The sequence below is a fragment of the Drosophila navojoa genome, chromosome 4, assembly GCF_054131105.1.
Source record: "Drosophila navojoa isolate 15081-1374.11 chromosome 4, UAZ_NAV_1.0, whole genome shotgun sequence".
Classification (NCBI taxonomy): Eukaryota; Metazoa; Arthropoda; class Insecta; order Diptera; family Drosophilidae; genus Drosophila; species Drosophila navojoa.
In genome coordinates this window covers 24,748,840-24,766,676 of record NC_142892.1, presented here as the reverse complement: position 1 = coordinate 24,766,676, position 17,837 = coordinate 24,748,840, and the positions used below count along the sequence as shown (strand labels likewise).

At 46.5% G+C, this 17,837-nt stretch overlaps 1 protein-coding gene across 5 annotated transcripts in view; it reads right to left on the bottom strand.

Annotated features, from left to right (window-relative positions):
• The window catches only part of Ten-m (teneurin transmembrane protein Ten-m), a 137,446-nt gene that overhangs the window by 44,537 nt on the left and 75,072 nt on the right, over positions 1–17,837 (bottom strand). For all 5 annotated transcript variants that reach the window (XM_089259924.1, XM_089259925.1, XM_089259926.1 and 2 more), the window contains one exon: positions 7,505–7,702. In XM_089259924.1, coding sequence (XP_089116050.1) covers positions 7,505–7,702 — 198 coding nt within the window. The remainder of the gene's footprint in view (positions 1–7,504; positions 7,703–17,837) is intronic.

Below are 17,837 nucleotides of genomic sequence, written 5' to 3'. Positions count from 1 at the left end.
ATATCGATAATTATCGATAACTACATTAACATGGTAACGAGCAGTCTCACATAGATAGCCGCCAGGTGGCGTCTTTCCAGTTTTGGCAAAGTTTGCGCGTTGGAGTGCAGCCACAACGCCAACTTCTCTCGCAGGCATCTCGGCTTGAATTTAGCAGCCACTTTTTGTGCCTCTTGTGCGAACTTTCCCAGGATTAGTATGCGAATGTGTGAAGGAGTAAAAAAAATGGGGGATTCAAGCTCGGTTTTTGCTGCTGGCGCTCAGTCGTTCCAGCAAACATTTAGACTATAAAAAATTCGGCGAGGGCAAAAAATGCGAAATAAGAAAAACAACATTTTGTTAGTTGCATAAATTTGGCTACAGTTGTTAGCCATTTTGTTGTTGCTTTGTTGGAACCGCTTGTTTCGCAGTCCCTGATAACAGACGGCGTCTCCAAAGCGTCGTCGTGGGAGCAACTTGTGCGAAGCGGCGCCAGTTTAGATACAGCTGAAAGCTGCGGTTAGATAAATCTGCGGGAGGAGGAGAGAGGCTGCCAAGCCAATAACTGTTAGGGACCAGGGCATAACTAAAGTTTACTTGAAGTCTCGCTTAGTTCAATGGACTTCGCCGGCATGGATCACTCTTAGTCCCCACCTTGTGGCGGAGCACTCAAAACTTAATCGCAATCTTTGAAGCACATAACTTGAACACAGGCTCATAATGTGGTAAGGATACACGCACACATACACAGATAGACAGCTGTACAGAGAACCTCCTTGCATTGCACACCCCCATTTATATCTCTATTTACAATTTATGCGCCACGTGAAGGTAAATAAAGTTGCAACAAGCGGCGCTCACGCGACGACCGTAGGGTCTATCTGCCTCTGCTGCACTCGTTGGCTGGTGGGTTGGTTGGTTAGTTGGTTGGATGGTTGGATGGTTGGTGGCTTGGTTTGCCATACAAATCCCAAAACCATTTCACTAATTGAAATGAATTTTCATATACGACGACGAGAAAATGTCGAGAAGCGCAACGTTGACGTACTGAGCGTGCTGTACGTGTGATGTGGATGCGAATGTGAGTGTGAGCAAGAGTGCCAAGGTGGGTGTGTGTGATAGTGTGTGTGTGTGTGTATATGTGTGTATGTACGTGGGTGTTTGTTTACGAGACACTTTCGTGTCGCTGTACAAAATTGCAATGACCTAAGGCAACGGGAAAATCGTTGGGCTTCGCTGGGCAAATGAAAACGTTGCAGTTGAATGACTTTGCTCTTCAAATAACTCTTTAAGGAAATGACTCTTTAAAGAACGCAAAGCAATCAGCGAGCTGGCGAGCAAATACCGCAATATTTCCAATTATGGCTTTTGACTATCAGCATTTGGCTAAAGAGATTTGTGGGAGAAGTACACTTGAAAATTGTCTCCAGCCGGCAGGAAACTTTCTCGCAAAGAACAACAAAACAAATAACCCACTCGACATGTCTCAAGTTGGAGAAAGTCTTCGTCGGCGTTTGCCCATATTATCCTCATCTCTGCTTTCTTTTCTACATAATTAATATGGAATTATGCAACCCGGTCGCCTAGCTGCAGCGACTTCAGAGTGGTCCGGCCGAGTGCCAGCTTCCCAAGCTGATTTTCAAGTTCATAATTACGTGGCAGGCCTTATAGCTCGTAGTCAGGGACTAAATGCATTTCTCACGTCGACAGTTTTAATAGATGTACATATATGTGGATGTACACATTCTTCTTCTTCTATTTATTCTCAATGCAAGAGTCACAGCGGAGAATGCACAAAAGATGACAGCCCAGTCCAGAGCGAGGTAGGACGGCTCCTGTCCGCACTTTCCACAACGGAAGTCATCATACTTGCGCTTGTTTACATTCTGCTTCGGCTTTTGCTTCTGCTGCTGCTGCTGCTGCTGCTGCTGCTTCTCCTGCTCCTCCTGCTGTTCCTGCTGCGTAACATGTAATGAGACTGGCTGGCTGGCTGGCTGACAATGTTGCCTTTTGAAAGGCGTTGAGCGTGGCGTGTAAACGCAAAATGGTGACAAAGCTCGCCTGCAGGGGACTCTCCTGACTATGTGTGTGTGTGTGTACATATGCATGTGTGTGAAGCTATTCTAAGGCATTTGCTTGGCTTTTTTTCTTTGTCGGCAGCACTGGGGTAACATTATTTTAATTAACATATTTATATGTGGAAGGGCTCAGGGCAACAAAAGCGACAGCCGCATCACTCGAGCTGCTGTGGGTGCGCACGTGTGTGCATGCGTGTGTGTGTGCATGTGTGTGTATGCATTGCAATTTTAATTACATAGACGCGACGACTTAAACAACAAGCCAACATATGCAACATATAGAATGCATTATGTTGCCATATGAAATCATTAAAAACTGTTGGCAGAGCCAAAGCGAAATCATTAAAAGCATATAAATTATACACGCTGATAGCGAGCGCCAGCTTGCCAGCCTGCCACGCCCTGCTGCGCCTACGCGCAGGTTCATAATACTAAAATGATGAAATGCCAGTCCGCATAATTATGAGGCAGAAAAATGCCTCAACTGCAGCGACGATGACGGCAAAGCAGAAATTGTTTTGCTAATGTTTAGCGTGCCTCTACGTCCGCCTCTACCTCTGCTTCCGTTTTTTGCATACTTTCCCCGGGTGCTGTTTGACTGCGGCTGAGAAGGCTGAAAAGGGTTCAAGAAAAGACTGAGACAGCGCTGATGGCGGGGGTTCAGTTATTTCATATGCGCCACCTAAAAGTATGCCTTAAGAAATTGCGAAACTTGTCTCGCCCTAATGAAGAGCCGTCTGCTCCTGCAGCAGTACATTTCACCCAGGTATTTCGGGCCAAAAATGCCTCAGTGAGAGAGGAATGTGAAAGGCTACCCACCCTTCCACCCCCTCTGCGAATTGTTGAGTGCGTAAAAAGGTAAAGCACTTTGCTTAGCAGCTAACTGCACCCCTGCTCTTCCACTATATAGACATACTCACATATATTTCGCCGTCTTGCCTCACACCTGCACGTGTACTCACACACCGATCGCACTCGGTGCCCATAAATCCTCGGCAATCGCGCTCAAAAATCAAAAGATACCGACCGGATAGGGAGACAGGCGAACATAAAATGCCAATTTCTAGTTGCCAAATGGTTATTGCCACAACAGCAGGGAGCAGAGGCTACGAAAGTAACAAATTTGCCACACACCGATACATGCAGAGATCGGCCATTGCATTTACCTACATATAACCACATGCGCGCACACACATACATACACACACACATAGTGCCTTATCCGCGGTCACTGCAGCAGGTAAAGCTAAGTGGAGCACAAAAATAAAAATGGCAACCAGAGGGCGATTTGTTGCGCCATCGCAGGGGAGCGAGTGACCGACTTGAAGATACCCTAGATGAGAAGTAGAGTTGGCGGGCTGCACTTCATTGTTTTTAGCACTATATAAAATGAATAAATGGGCGTGACATGTGACTGGGCAAGTGCATAGACAGACAGAGACAGTGACAGACAGTGAGACAGTGAGACAGAGAGAGAGGGAGAGAGTGAGCAGCATGCAGATATTTATTCATTGCAGTCGGTCTGATATTAGCTGAACAAGAAGGGCAGAAGCACAGCACTTAGAAGGCATAAAATTTATAAATTACTATGCTGCGCCATAATAAATTTCAGTTTGCGTAAAAACGCAAAATTTATATACACCATGCAGCATAGTGTGTGGGGATGGACTCGACTGGGCTGTGAGTGGACTGAAAAACCCATTATGAATGAATTTAGTAGCAGCAGAGGCAGCAGCACAAAAACCAAAACGTGCTAGCACATTTCGTCGTATTTATACAAATTTAAAGCATTCACCCAGCAGGAGGCGGGTGGGTGAGTACTCAAAATTTACGAGTATTTCCATGGCTGCCAGCGACGATAAACCAAACCAGTCGAAAGCAATAACGACGAGCCAATGCCAATAGACAGCGGACGGAGGACGGCGGACGGCGGACGACCGCAAAGGACTAAACATGACTAGACTACTTGTGCACTATAGAGCATCGGCTGGAAGTTAGTTGAAGGACCCACACAACCGCATGCCGCTTGCCCAGCCGCTAGACAAAGGGGGCGTGCCCGGCGTAGGCACGGCAGTCGGCACGGCAGTCCAGTTGTCAGTTGGCAGTGGCCGGTGTCTGGCCTTTGGCCGGCTCTGCTGTTTGGTCTGTGCTCAGGCCGGTCAATGACAGCTAAAGTTTTTCAAACTAACCTCGAAACGATAAAAAATTAAAGCAACAGTAAATGAGAGACGTACAGACAGAGCAGCCGAACGAGGCAGAGGCAGCAGCGGGGCCAGGATTCGGAGGATTCCGAGGAGGGGCGAGAGCATTTACTGCATCAAAATGCCGCAATGGGCTCTTATTATAATGAAAACGGAGCACAGAACCTGGCGCAGTAAAAACGGCAATAAGTAGTTGCCTTTGTGGCAAGCGGAGCACCCCTACCGGTTGCATAGCCAACGTCAAGTTGCCATTAATTTTCAAGTGCAATGTCTGTATTCGAATACCTCTTTCCTTACTCCCCCTCCCCCCAGCCCATGGCTTTCAATACACTCGCTGCGATATGCAAAGAAGGCGCACAAAAGTATGCTATAAGATTAGTAGATTTACAGAGGAGAAACGAAACGGCTCCAAATAATTTCTCGTTTGTCTGTCTTTACCCTGTGATACGGAAAACTTAAATGCAGACCGGAGGCATTCAACAATGTCAGAAGGAAGTGAAAATGGGAGCAGGTTTTAAAGTTTTTACTTATGCATATATAAAACTATCTGTCAGCCTTAAAGCTTTAAATGGCATTGTTCAGAGCTCTTTCAGCGTGTTTAAGACTGCAGAACGCGTCCAGAATCGGGTGAATCACGGCGGAGCGGCCAACGGGCAGCATCACCCTATCAATATATTGACTTTTGTTCAACTGTTTTATTTAATCTCGTTGCTTTTTTGTTGCCTTGCTTTCTGGGCGAAAACTCGACCGTGCGCTACAGCAATTTATGAAATTTTCCTCGCATATATGCATGTATACATATGAATATATACCCTATATATATATAGTACAAATATATTTTTTAACTCTTGCTCCAAAGTTATATGTCGCTTTCTGAAACCTCGTCTGTGTGTGTGTGCATATGCGTGTGTGTAGTACCAATCGCACAGAATTCACTTTTTTCGTATTTGCAAATGGTGCATAAGCATTTTTTCATGTTCGGCCAAATAAAAAATGGAGAAAGCAAATAAAAGCATCTGGAGTCCGGAAAAATTTGAAATTATAGCAATATATGGACGAACTTTATACAAAGTATTTTACATGCAGTTCTGATATCCTGCATTCAATGGAACTGGTTCTTCAAATACCTTAGGAATATACTGCATCCTCACTCTCATAATAAGTTTTGGGATCGAACTGAGAGAGCATTATGAAACTGAATTAAGGAATCGCTTCTAATAGGGTGTCTACTCGTCGGTCAGCGAGGACTCAAGACTTTTCTTGTGTTTATTTTTGGATGCATATCAAGTGAGGCAAAATATTTTATGGCCGTTCACTTAGCCACTCCAGCCCCAATGCTCCTCCTCCATAGTCATTGAATGCAGCTCGGATTCACTTTTGCTCCTGGGCTGGGCCTCGGCGCTTTTCTCCAAATGGGTGCCAAAAGTCAACAAATAATATTTTTGCATAAAAATCGTCACCGAAATGAGAATATTCGGATGCAACCATGCAAGTGGCATGGATAGTCGGCGGACAAACCAAGCAGGCCCTACATGTATAGGTATGTGTGTGTCTGAGGGGAGAGAGAGAAATCTCAATTTGCACAAAATTTAATCAATATATACTTGCTGTACGACTATGGCTATGCTCTATGCGAGCTGCAACCTCTGCGCCGAGTTCATTGTGGTCTGCTTATAAATTTATGCACATATGCAAATAGAATTTTCAAAATTGTCATTTAATTGCACTTTAGACAGCAGCAAAGGCCCAAAAATGCAAAATGCAAGCGGCGCTTCACTCTGTTCAATATTAATGCGAGGACATTCAAGGACCCGCAGCCATTGTGCAATGCTCTTTAAAGCCTTTAACTAGGTCCAGTCCTAGCTTCACATTGCAAGTACGAAAGCAACTGAGACAAAGTGAAACAATAAGCAAAGCGAACAGATGAGAGAAATGAGAGAACAACAATTTAATGGGACGCAGCGAATTCTAGATAAAGCCTGGCACACATACAAATCACACACACGCAAAGGCAGGTGGGGGGAAGGGGGGAGCACTTGCATGTGTATTTGCACAATGTGAAAGAGTCAACAAAAGGCGGTATTCAACAAAAACACAAATACACGCACGCGTAAGCAAACTGCCCAACAGCCAGAAAGTATGGTTTACAACTGTAACCCACACATACATACATAACAATACACACACACGAACACACACAGCGGAGTGTATGCTGTTCTGTTTCTCATCTTGCGTGTTACTTTTACTCACATTTCCAGCAGCTTTTTGTGAATTCCATCAAAGCCTGCATATCTCTTTCTCCCTCTCTCTCTCTCTCCCTCTCTGTCTCTCTCTTTCGCTCAGTCGCTATCACTGTGTGCGCTTATCAAAATTTATTATCACATATTTTGGAAAACGTTTAACCATTATCAAACCCTTGCCTAAGCGACAACAGTTAAATGCAGCGAAGTTTAGGCCATTTTATCTCCAGCCCCAACGTCAGATTCGAATTTCGCCCTTCATATGTGTGAGTGTGTGCGTGTGTGTGTACAAAAATGTGCGCCAAAAAGGCAGTCGCATTTATTTGCTAGATTTTGGATTTACTTTTTTTTCTATTCTTCTTTTTGTTTTCGTTTTTTTTTTTTTTTTTTTTTCTATCGTAGGCCCCTGCGGCCGTTTGGCTTCTCGTTTTTTTTTCTGTTCGTTTGTTTAGTGCAGGGCACTTGTTGTTGTTATTGCTGTTGTTGTCGACCATTTTCACTCCACTTTCGAATGTTTTTATCCCTAAAGTCTGCTTGCGGATATGCACACATACACACTCCAAGCACACACACACACACACTCCCTATACAAACACACACACACGCGCACATACACCGTAGGAATATTGAGAAAAAATAATTGTTGGAAAAACAATAAATGGCAAATGTATTGCGGCGTTTTAGGCGCATGGCGTAAAACAAAAGACCTGCAAATTTTGCAAAATGCTGTTGGCCTCTGCCCATTTTCTCTCTCGCTCTCTTGCTCTCTCTCACTGTGGGCATGCTTTCAGGTTTTAGTTTTCATGCTCTGCATTTTTAGAGCAATATGGCAAATGGAATTTTTCGCGCACGTCGCGCGCTAAACATTTAAGTGAGCCAAGTGGCTTTTTGCAAGCGGGGGCGACGATTTGCATATGGCTTTCGTTTCGAAGTGGCCCACATATACAAATGCATACATACATACGTGCACATGGAGTGCGATGAAGTGCATCTGTAAAATACTCACTTAGATTTCCACTAGGAATGTAAACGTTGCCCGATGGCGTCCGCACCAAACACGATGGCTCAAAGTCAACGCCCAGATCATTGGGATTGTTAGCAACAGCGCCGGCAATTAAACGAGCATTATTCATGCGGCTCATTGTCGGATTACGTGGCGGAACATCCGGTGGTGCTGTTGGCGTGACTCCCTCCAGGAGAAAGCCTGCAAATAGTGACAGAGAGGGACATATGTGAGTGAGACAGTGAGTGGAATGTGAATCGTAGCTGGTGACTGTAAAAGCATTTTGATTTCTTTGCGCTCTCGATTCATAAAATATTCATCGAAAGCCGAAACACAAGCAAATAAACGAGCAAATCCATAATAAATATATTTTCACTTTATATACCCCGCACAGACGGCAAGCGGCTGTGCCCGACGATCACTTTAAATGCGCCCTGCCTTCCAACAGGGCATCCTGCTAGTCGAGTAACCTCGATTAAGCCACTCTTGAATCATTCTGTGTTTCGTACGGTACTTTTGACATTAAAGTTCAGTTTTGTAAATTTTTAAACAACAGCCAATGGAATTTGTGGGTGGGAGGGGTGTTGTGAGGTGGGGGTTGCATGCCAGGCTCTGCTCCTGCTGCCGGGACATGCAATCAGTGAGCATTGAGAGCCGAAAATCAGGCAGAAATAAAAATGAAATTATTTAGCAGCATTGAAAATTCAATTTGTTGCTGGGCGGTGCCAGACAAACAGCGTTCGAAATACGTTCGTCACACACACACATAGACACATACATGAATATAGAGAAATGTGTCTTCGGCATGGAGCGAATTGCCTAGCGAGGGCAATTCGAGAATCAAAAGCAGGACACCGCACAAGAAAGAAATCGAAATAAATTCAATTTGCTGCGTTGAAAAATTTGAATGTCGGCGACAACAGCTTCCAGGAGGCAGCATCAAATGCCTTTGATAAGCACATGCACATACTTAAAAACACGCACACCCACACAAGCACTAGCATAAGAAATACACATTAATAAAAAGGTATTCAGCTGAGTGTGTGCGCGGTAGCACTCCGAGTGTGGAGAGTGGGGGAGCAGAGCGCGCGCCAGGATCCATATAATAAATTTCAAAAGCATTCGCATTCAGTTGCATAGAAAATTTTAAGCTCATTTATAGGCTTAAATGCGCGCCACTGGGGGCGATGTGGAGCGGGGCGCACGGCGGGCTAAGCAGGATTCTCGACAAATTTAAATGCCAAAAGCGAAAACAACAAAATCATAAAGAGCAAACGGCAAACGGAAACGCCTCAGGCCAATGCCAGAAATTTCGAAATTGTTGAGATTTGCTTAGCGCGAAAATTATATCCTGCACAGGCCTTGCCGCCCATTCAGAGGCTCGCAGCTGGCAGGCTGGGCGGCCATCAAGGACTGTTGACAGTGTACCCCTACACCCTTCAGTAGGATACGGGAGGCAGCCTTGCGTTAGGCTTATGCGGTTTCTCTGTTCTCTCTCTCTCTCTCTATCTCTCTCTCTCTGTCTCTCTCGCTCTCGCTCTCTATTGCGGTCAAATGACTAGAAGACCAGGCAAGTGACCAGCTCTCCCAGGCAGTGGGAAATTTAAGCTGCGGAAAATATGACACCAGCTTGGGCTGCGGCCTGAATGGCCGTGGGGCTGGCGCATTATCATTCTAATGAAACGCGTCCTGACTGTGCCAGTAAAGATTATTTCACGCGGTTAAGCACAGTAGCAAAGTTGGCCACAAATTTTTCAACGGCAGCCGAACAAATTCGAAATTCGAAATGGCTGAAACAGGGCAGCGTGGGCGGGGCGTGGTCGGTCAGCAGTGATTAAAGGAGGCGGGGATGGGGAGATATTCGTGGGCTTTTGTCTTTGGCTTGTGTGTAATTAGATTTGAGATTTAAGGCGCTTAGCACTGATGAGCAGCAAATTGAGATTGCCAGCAGCTGACAGCCGCCGCGCATGGGGCGTATGCGCAATGTCGCCAGCACAGCGTATTGCAAACTAAAAAGTGGGCAAACCTTGGCCGCCCCATAAAGACGGCGCTCTAATGGCAGCTGCTGCCCCAGCATAATCCAAGCCAAAAGTTGAGCACCCCGCTCGAGCCACAGCGCTGGCATTGCATTTCAGACAAATTATTTAGCCATCAAGCGCAAAAGTTAAGCTTCATTCTTAGCATTTGCATACACAGTCGCTAACGTTATTTAAATACACATCCCAGAGATAGTGAGAGAGTGAAAGGGAGAGGGGAGTTGAGTTAGTTGAGGTAGCTTGTGGCTGCCACATACACATTAGTTTAATATTAAACACCGAGTGGCAAATGTCAATTGTGGCTGCTCCCTTAACTTCTCTTCTCTCAGGGCTGTTGCCAGGGGTTTAGCAAAGCAGCGAAAGGACCAAAAAATAAGAAGAGAAAGAGAGAGAGAAAAAAGAACAGCAAGCGACAATGGCAGCTCAGGCGGCCAAACAAAAGTTGCTGCAATGGTCGCCGCTCGCTTTGGCCGTTAGCATCCGCAGCCAGACAGGCGTAAGAGCAGCCAGGAGGAGCAGTCAATGTGAAAGCGCATCCAGCAGGAGTAGTAACAGCCACGGCAACAACAACAGCAACAGAGCAGGCAATGGCGCTGATAAGCAGCTTATCTTCATTTCTACAACCTCGAGCGTTTATTTTTGTGTGGGCGTTGTTTGTTTGTTTGTTGTTGTTGCTGTTGTTGCTGTTGGCATTGTCGTTGTCATTTTGAATGCGAATTGTCGTCGTTGTCGTCATCTATATTGCTGTTGTTGCTGTTGCTGTTGCTGCTTTCTGGGTACGCAAAATGTGTAATGGCATTTCGTCAGGCGAAGCATGAAAAAGCGACAACACACACACACACACACACACACAGATAAGGATGCTACAAATGCCAATGGAAGCGTATGTGTATCTGTGTGTGTGTTTGTGTGCGGCAAAACAAATTTACCCCGCTGCGTCTTTTTGGTGCTGTAGCTGTTGGCTTCTCTGCTGCTCCTGCACCTCCTGGAGCCATCTCAACTGCTGGCTGCTGCACCGCTGATGGCCTTTGTGGAGGGTGGCGCAGCTTAATGCTTTTATAATGCATTCAACAACAAATGAAAATGAGCACAGCAAATGGCAAAAGTATTTACATTTTGCAGCTCCTCAATAGAGCGCCACAACTCCTGCTGCTGTTAGCCTTGTAGCCTAACTAACTAACCAAGTGAGTAGCCCAGCTGCAGCTGCAGAGTCTTGAGCTGCGCCCAAAACTGTGTTACGGTAATTCAATTAAAAGCGTCTCAGGACAGGCTGGGGCAGGTTGGAAGCGAAAAACGACACCAGGCGCTTGCGGCATGCCAGGAATGAACAATGCAGAGGGGGCGGGTGGGCTGGTCATGGCAATGTGCCTGCTCCTGCCAAGGTGCCAACAGCAGGAGCAGCAGAAACAATAACAACGTCATCAGCATTCTGCTGTCCGCCTTCATCTTTGCTGGCTTCATTCGTGCGTCCCGACGTGGAGAGAAATGTAAAACACTTTTGGTATGACAGCTGAAATGTCAGTTAAGCATGAATTGCCTCCGTCTCTGCCAGCGCTGAGGCAGGCGTAATCAAATTGTGTCTGCGCTTTTTCGTTTTCCACTGGCTCCAGGTGGACTAGGTGCGCCAGGCATGCCAGGTGAGTGAGGTGGCTGAGGTGGCTGAGGTGGCTGAGCTGGCTGAGGTGGCTGAGGTGGCTGAGGTGGCTCAGGTGGCTGAGCTGGGTAGGGCGGGCACCTGCCGAGTTCTTGTTGCCAACAGTTTCTTTACTTTATTTACACTTGTTGCCACGGCGGGTTAACTGCGGATTAAGTGCGGCACTTGCCAGTGTCGAGTTTATGAATGTCGTCTGCAGCTTGACAACATATTTAAGCAGGTGCTGCGATCGGACGCCAACTGCGGATCGGCAGAGCACAGCCGCAGCTGAGCGCAACAATGTTTGCCAAATGAACTCGGCGTGCAACGCTGCGTATACGCAATGTAGTTGAGTGACTGCTCTGTCTATGCTTTGTTAGTGCCCGCTGTGCTGTCATTTTGCTGATAAGCAGATGATGCCAAAATCCACATACACACGCACGCACACGCACAGACAGACACATACACATAGACAAACCAAATAAAAGGAGCCCAAGTTGACAATTATTTAGCTGCGTGTGCGTCTATGTGTCCCAGTGTTTGCCTATGGTTGTTTATGCACCATCGGTTGAATGCACCTAGTTAGAGTCGGACCTGCCCCTCTGTTCTGTGCTCTGGGCTGTGCTGGCCCGTGATGCGGGCCATCTACATGCGTGCAAACGTTTGCCTGTTTATATTTGCATACATTTGCAGCGATGCATGTGTGAGTGCGTGAGCGTTCGATTGGGTCGGGGAGCAGGAGCCACCTGTGCTTGACATCCCTGGAAGTTTTGTGCACAATGTCGTCGAAGTCAGGCCAGAATCCAAACGAGCTCGTCGCAGGTAGCCCCAGTTTGGCCATAGCCTCGCATGTGTAACGCCTCTAGCTTAGCAGGTTTGTAGGGCTTATTAAATGTGGTAAATGCCTTTCTCGGGGCCTCTCTAATGTGGGGACTATCCAACTATTTATGTCGCTTGTCATGTTACCGACTCATACATCTCATGCTCGCACCTTCGAGCTCACTACACACCCACATCCTCTTCACCAACCCCCTTGCCTGCAGCGGCTAATGCGGCTGTTGTTTGTCAAACTTTTGCGCTAGCCCCGCCTCCCCTGCGGGCGTGGAGATTTATTTAGTCCGAGTGTATGGCCACAAAACTTGGATTTACTTCGACACAATTGTCAGCTTAGTCACGTTTCATGTTTCTCTCTCTCGGCGCGCGTGTGTGTATATGTCTGGGATTTGCACAAGGCGCAAGGTACATACACTCACACGCACACACATACACCGAAGAGTAAGTACGTTAATACTAAACACAACATATAAAGGTAAAAAGCCAAAGGCACGCGATGCGCATATTTTAGGTAAAAGTTGGTTTTTTGTTTTCTGTTTGCCTTAGTTGGGGTTTTGTATGCTAGTTAGTTTCTAACTGTTATGCAAGGACTAAAGCGTATTAGTCCTCTTTGCTACCGGCGAGCAGCAAACTTTGATTCAAGCCAGTTTACATGTTGATACGTTGATGCGACCCTAAGCCCCAGCTCCAGCTCCATCGTCAGCTCCAACTTCAGAGTGCTTAAAGACTAGTTCCGTCTCCAGTTGCCCAGCTTTCTGGCCCAGCTGATTAAATTTCTCCGATGTGTGGTGCAGCTAATCAAATTTAAGCAGCACCCAGCGGGTAGCACCCCTTTTAAGGAACGGATGCCAACCAATCTCAGCTGACCCAGCCGACCCCAGTCCACGCTATTCGATCTATTCAGCTAATGCTGCCGCTTGCAAATCAACTTTGAAAGATTTCGATAGCTTTTTTCCGAGCGACGCGATGTCGCTTAATTGATTTTGTGGTATGCAAAGCTGACCAGCAGGAGTCGGCGTTGACACAGCATTACAAAAACCGCAGACCAGCCGCCTGCAACGGCTTAAGGCCGTCTCGCATTTTTTGTTTGGTCGCACCCAGCCGACTCACCTGCTTAGTGGAAGTGCAGCACGGCCGTAATCCAATTAGAGTAGGGCATCGTCAGTGCCTCGGATGCCGTGTGTGGAGTTAGTTTAAGGCTTCAAGCCGCGGCGCTTGGTGCTTGGCCTAATTGACAGCGACAAGTGGCACAAAGGGCTAGTCTCCTGCTCGCTTGGCATGTAATAAATGTCACTACTTTGAACTATTTTGAACTAGGGGGCACTTGCTTCGGGGAAGCAGAGCTGAATGAGGGATGTCAGTTGTCAGAGTCAGATTCAGAGGCAGAGTCAGCCACTTTATGGGCGGCGAAACTTTTTCGGGTGTCAAAAGAATGAGGGAACTTAAATCTAATTCGCAGCTAAATTTGACACATTTCCAGCGTTGCGTGTGGCAAGTTGGAGTCGCAGAAGTCAGCCAACTAGGTCGCTCGGCCACGCCCATTGCCAGTCATTTATCGCTGAATAACATAAATTAATGCAAGCCGCCATGGAAATGGCAGGCGGCGAGGCATGGGGCTCAGGAAATGCAGCAAAACTTTCGAGTGACGCCCCAATATGAAGGCCAGACAAAACTGACACTTGCCTACGGCCCATTAAATTTTCAGAGTGCCAACTGGCAGCCAGCAAATCTCTGGCCCAATCCATTTCGCAAGGCATGCCGAAAATCGGGGCGAATCGGGCAACAGCTGCAGGCCGCATGAGTTGGGCTGGTTGGCTGGTGCTTAACCTTCTTCGACGACATTGTTGTCTTTGTTGTTGTTGTGGCTGGGGCGTAGTGTTTTGAGGTGCTTGACATTTGGCTGGCGCCTAACGCCATGCAACACAATTGCCTAACGCTCCAGCCGCACATGCCGCAAGAGCCGCAAGTGCCGCAAGAGTCGAGCCTCTGGCGTGGCTCCATTGTCTGCGCCTACAAAGCCTACAAACTTGCTGCGCTTGACAAGCAAATTAAGCGCACAAAAGCAGAAAATAAACCAACGCAGACTGCAAGTGTGTGGCTATGGGCGTGTGTGTGCGTGGGCGTGAAAGAAAGTGTGAAGCAAATCGTAAAAAATAGTCGCAGTTTTCTTCCAGCTGCAGCTGCAGTAGCTGTGGGTGCTGCTAAAAGTACAGCAGTTAAGCACTTTTGTCTCAATGAGTGTCAACAAGCGCCCCCAAGTCTCTGCCGACACACACACACACACACTCACTCACACACTCACTCACACATACACACGAGAGCTGGTGGGGAAAATAGAGAAAAATAATCGCTCTATTAATGAGCCTTAGGCCAAGTGCAACAAGCTGACAGACAACATGACCTGACCCAACCTAACCCAGCGCCAGATTTGACGCTCGCCCCGGCTATTCAGTTCATGTTCATGTGAGCCGCCCGAGGCATGTGCACAGCCGCAGCCGGAGAGTGGTGCGCTCCATCGCCACAATTGGCAATAACGGGGCATTAGAATGCATAGCAGCACATACACATGTTTATTATTTGCATCAACTGCCCCATTGCTGCATGCAGCTTAAGGGATTAGACAGACCATTCTGCTGAGCGTTTTACACACATATGTATGTATACATATGTATGTGTGTGCGTATGTTTATGTTGATATCGTTGAGGAACCATTCACACCATAGTTTGCAATTAAGGTTTATTTTCTATCAGCGCAATAACAGCTGATGTCAAAGCTTGTTTTATTATCTATCGAATGAGTTGACTAAACTATTTTGCATGCATGTAATTAATTATTTATATATTATTATCCATATATTTTATTAATGCAATGTTTCTTCTCTATTAATCGATTTAACTATTCTGCTTAGCTATAATGCATGTGGCACAGAGACAAATAATGAGTAAAAAGTAACTCACGCTTATCAATGGAGGAATTCTCTGTGGACTGAATTGTTGCCAACTCAATGTTGCCTCGAAATCGATCTTTAAAGTTTGCATTCGCCTGTATTTGTTAGTCGAACCTAATTGGATTTCATATTTGGCCGCATTCCATTGTAGATTGCTATTGCCAAGCAGCGTGCTTGACAAAAGTTGCCATGCAAACGCCGTCAACAACAACAACAACAACGAAAACTGAATTGAAATTCGGAAAATGAGCATTCGTCCTAATGTTCCGCACTGAAGAGAAGCAACCAGAGGCACCCACGTGAGTAAATATACATAATACAAGAATAACAGCAGCAACAACAACAACAACAACAGTAGCAACAACAACAACAACAACAACAAGTAACTTTCTTCAAATGAGAATTTCGCTGATGTCCGCTGATGCCAACGTTGCGTATACATTTCAAGTTTCGAATTACGAGAGCATGTGTAGGTGGGGCAGGAGGCTGCATCAGGAAGCTGCAGCAGGAGGCTGCGGAAGGCTGGGGCAGAGTGATGAGGCAGGTCGTAGCAACTTTAATTGGAAGGACATGAAAGAGAATTTGCTGCTCGAGACGTATGCCTGCTGCAAGTCGAGTGCTGCTCTCAGCAGTCGTACCAGGTCAGCTGCGACGCGACGGTTCCTGCGACTTGGCTAGATTATTTATTATTTGGCTGCACTAATGGTCGAGCCAAATGGCAAATGGAACAATTGCGTTTGCCACACAATCCACAATCTACATTCACATGCCCTCAAATTGTGTTAATATAATTTAAAAATTTCTCTGCTCATTTTTCGCTGCTCCTCCTCCTGCTTTTCCTGTTCTTCCTGCTGTTGCTGCTGTTGCTGTTGCTGCTGCTGCCGCTGCTTTTAGTGTACATTGGAGAGTCGTAAAAGTTGCTTGCGATGCTTTGGCTGGCACTCTTAATTTTTATTTGCCATTTCGAGGGTTGTACGCTGACCCTGCCACAGCATTCAGTTCGCTGATTTGTGGAGTTTTCCTTTTTATTTACTTTTTTATTTTTGGGGCTTTCGAGTGCTCGCTTTTGAAGTTCACACACACACATACAAGCACAAGTACAAGCACACACAAAATTGAAAAGTAGCGAAAGTTTTGAGGGTTAGTTGGTCCACTTGCAGTTTCTTTTTACGAATTTTCTTGCCAGCACAATTTAAGCAACATCTAGCAACAACTTTGCCCGTGTACGTACAACATTTTAAGCCTAGTGCTGCTCGCTGCGAAGTTTGCTTTCTGTAATTATACTCTGGCCCGTGCACAAAACTTTGCATTCGTCCTCTCTGGCGTGCACAGAGGCATAAGCAAATTATGACGACGATGCTCAAGCGAGCTCTCAGCAGTCTCTAAAGATTTGATCAATGATTCTCTGCAGTTGGATCTGCAGCGCAGCCTACAGTATATTGAACTGGCCCGACTTGACTTTATTTATCACATTCAAATCTCTCTCTCTTTCTCTGTGTGTGTGTGTGTGTGAGTGCATTACAGGATTCCTTCATTTAATTAAAAAGTTTGTGTTTCTTTGATTTCTACTTGCATTCGCCGCTGGGCTCCAAGTTAATTTCCCAATTAAAGTCGGTTAATTGCAGTGCGCTAGGCGCTAGGCAACCGGCCAAAGCTCCTCGCCAACTATGCAGATACACCAAACATGCATTTCAAATCTGTGTGTGTATGTGTGTGTGTGTGTGTGTGTGTGTGTGTGTGGCTGTTATGCAATGTAACAGTGCCTACGCACAGGCGCAGCAGCAACAATTAAAAATAATGGAAAAACATTGCGGCGCCAACCACAACAACAACAACAACAACAGCAACGCCGCCGAGCCAACTAGCAACATTACAAGCAAGCGCTGGCATTATGTAAAGCAATTAAAATGTAACAGCAGCAACCGTAGCACCAACACCAGCAACAGAGAAAAAACCCACAGTATAACTTGAGCTTCATACACATGCACACACACACACACACACACACACACAGTCATGTATAACAAACAAACCGCTGACTTTTAATGGCATGCAAAATGTGTGCCAACCAGCTAGAATCAGCTGAGCCGAGCAGGACAGCAGCAGAGACAAGGCAACAGAGCGAGATCGAGAGAGGGAGGGATAGCGAGAGAGAGAGTAAGCGTATTAAACGAGGCCCGCCAAAAAGTATGCTATGGGAAAAAGAGAAGCAGCTGCTGGCATGTGGCTGGCAACTTGAAGCTAACCCATGATTAAATAAATTGTTGAAAAATGTTCAACAAGCCAGCAGCGCCTGCTGCATGCACCCGCTGCCCCGCCCCCTGGCTCGCAACGATGTCGCACCCTTGCACCGCTGACCTGCTAAAAATCTATAAAGCGCTGCACGGCTGGGCACTCGGGCTGCGCCTGCTGTTGGCAACATATTGCAGTCAAGGCCTCGCTGCGTGCATTTTTTAAATGCTCGCCGCTTCCTTTTCGTGTTGCTGCCGCTGCTGCTGGTGCTGCCGCTTGTCGCTGCCGCATCGCGGCATGTGGCACAAACGGAAGCTTCTGTTTGGCTCACATAAATAATAACAATGGTGGCTTGTGGGGGGAATGGCAAATGTAGAATGTGCCATGTTTGCAGTCTCTCTTTGTCTGCGTGTGTGTGTGTGTGTGTGTGGGTGTGGGTGTATTTGTGTGGGCGTGGCTAGGCAGCAACACGTGTAACAATCTTGTTACAGCTGCTCCTCTCCGGCTCATCTCTATTGCTGCTCCTCTTGCTGTAGTCCCTTATTGGAACTATTTACACTGCGCTTACAACTCTCTCTCTCTCTCTCTCTCTCTCTCTTTCTCTCTCGCTCAGTGTATGTGTGTGCAGTTCGTGTCTATTGTGTTAGGTATAC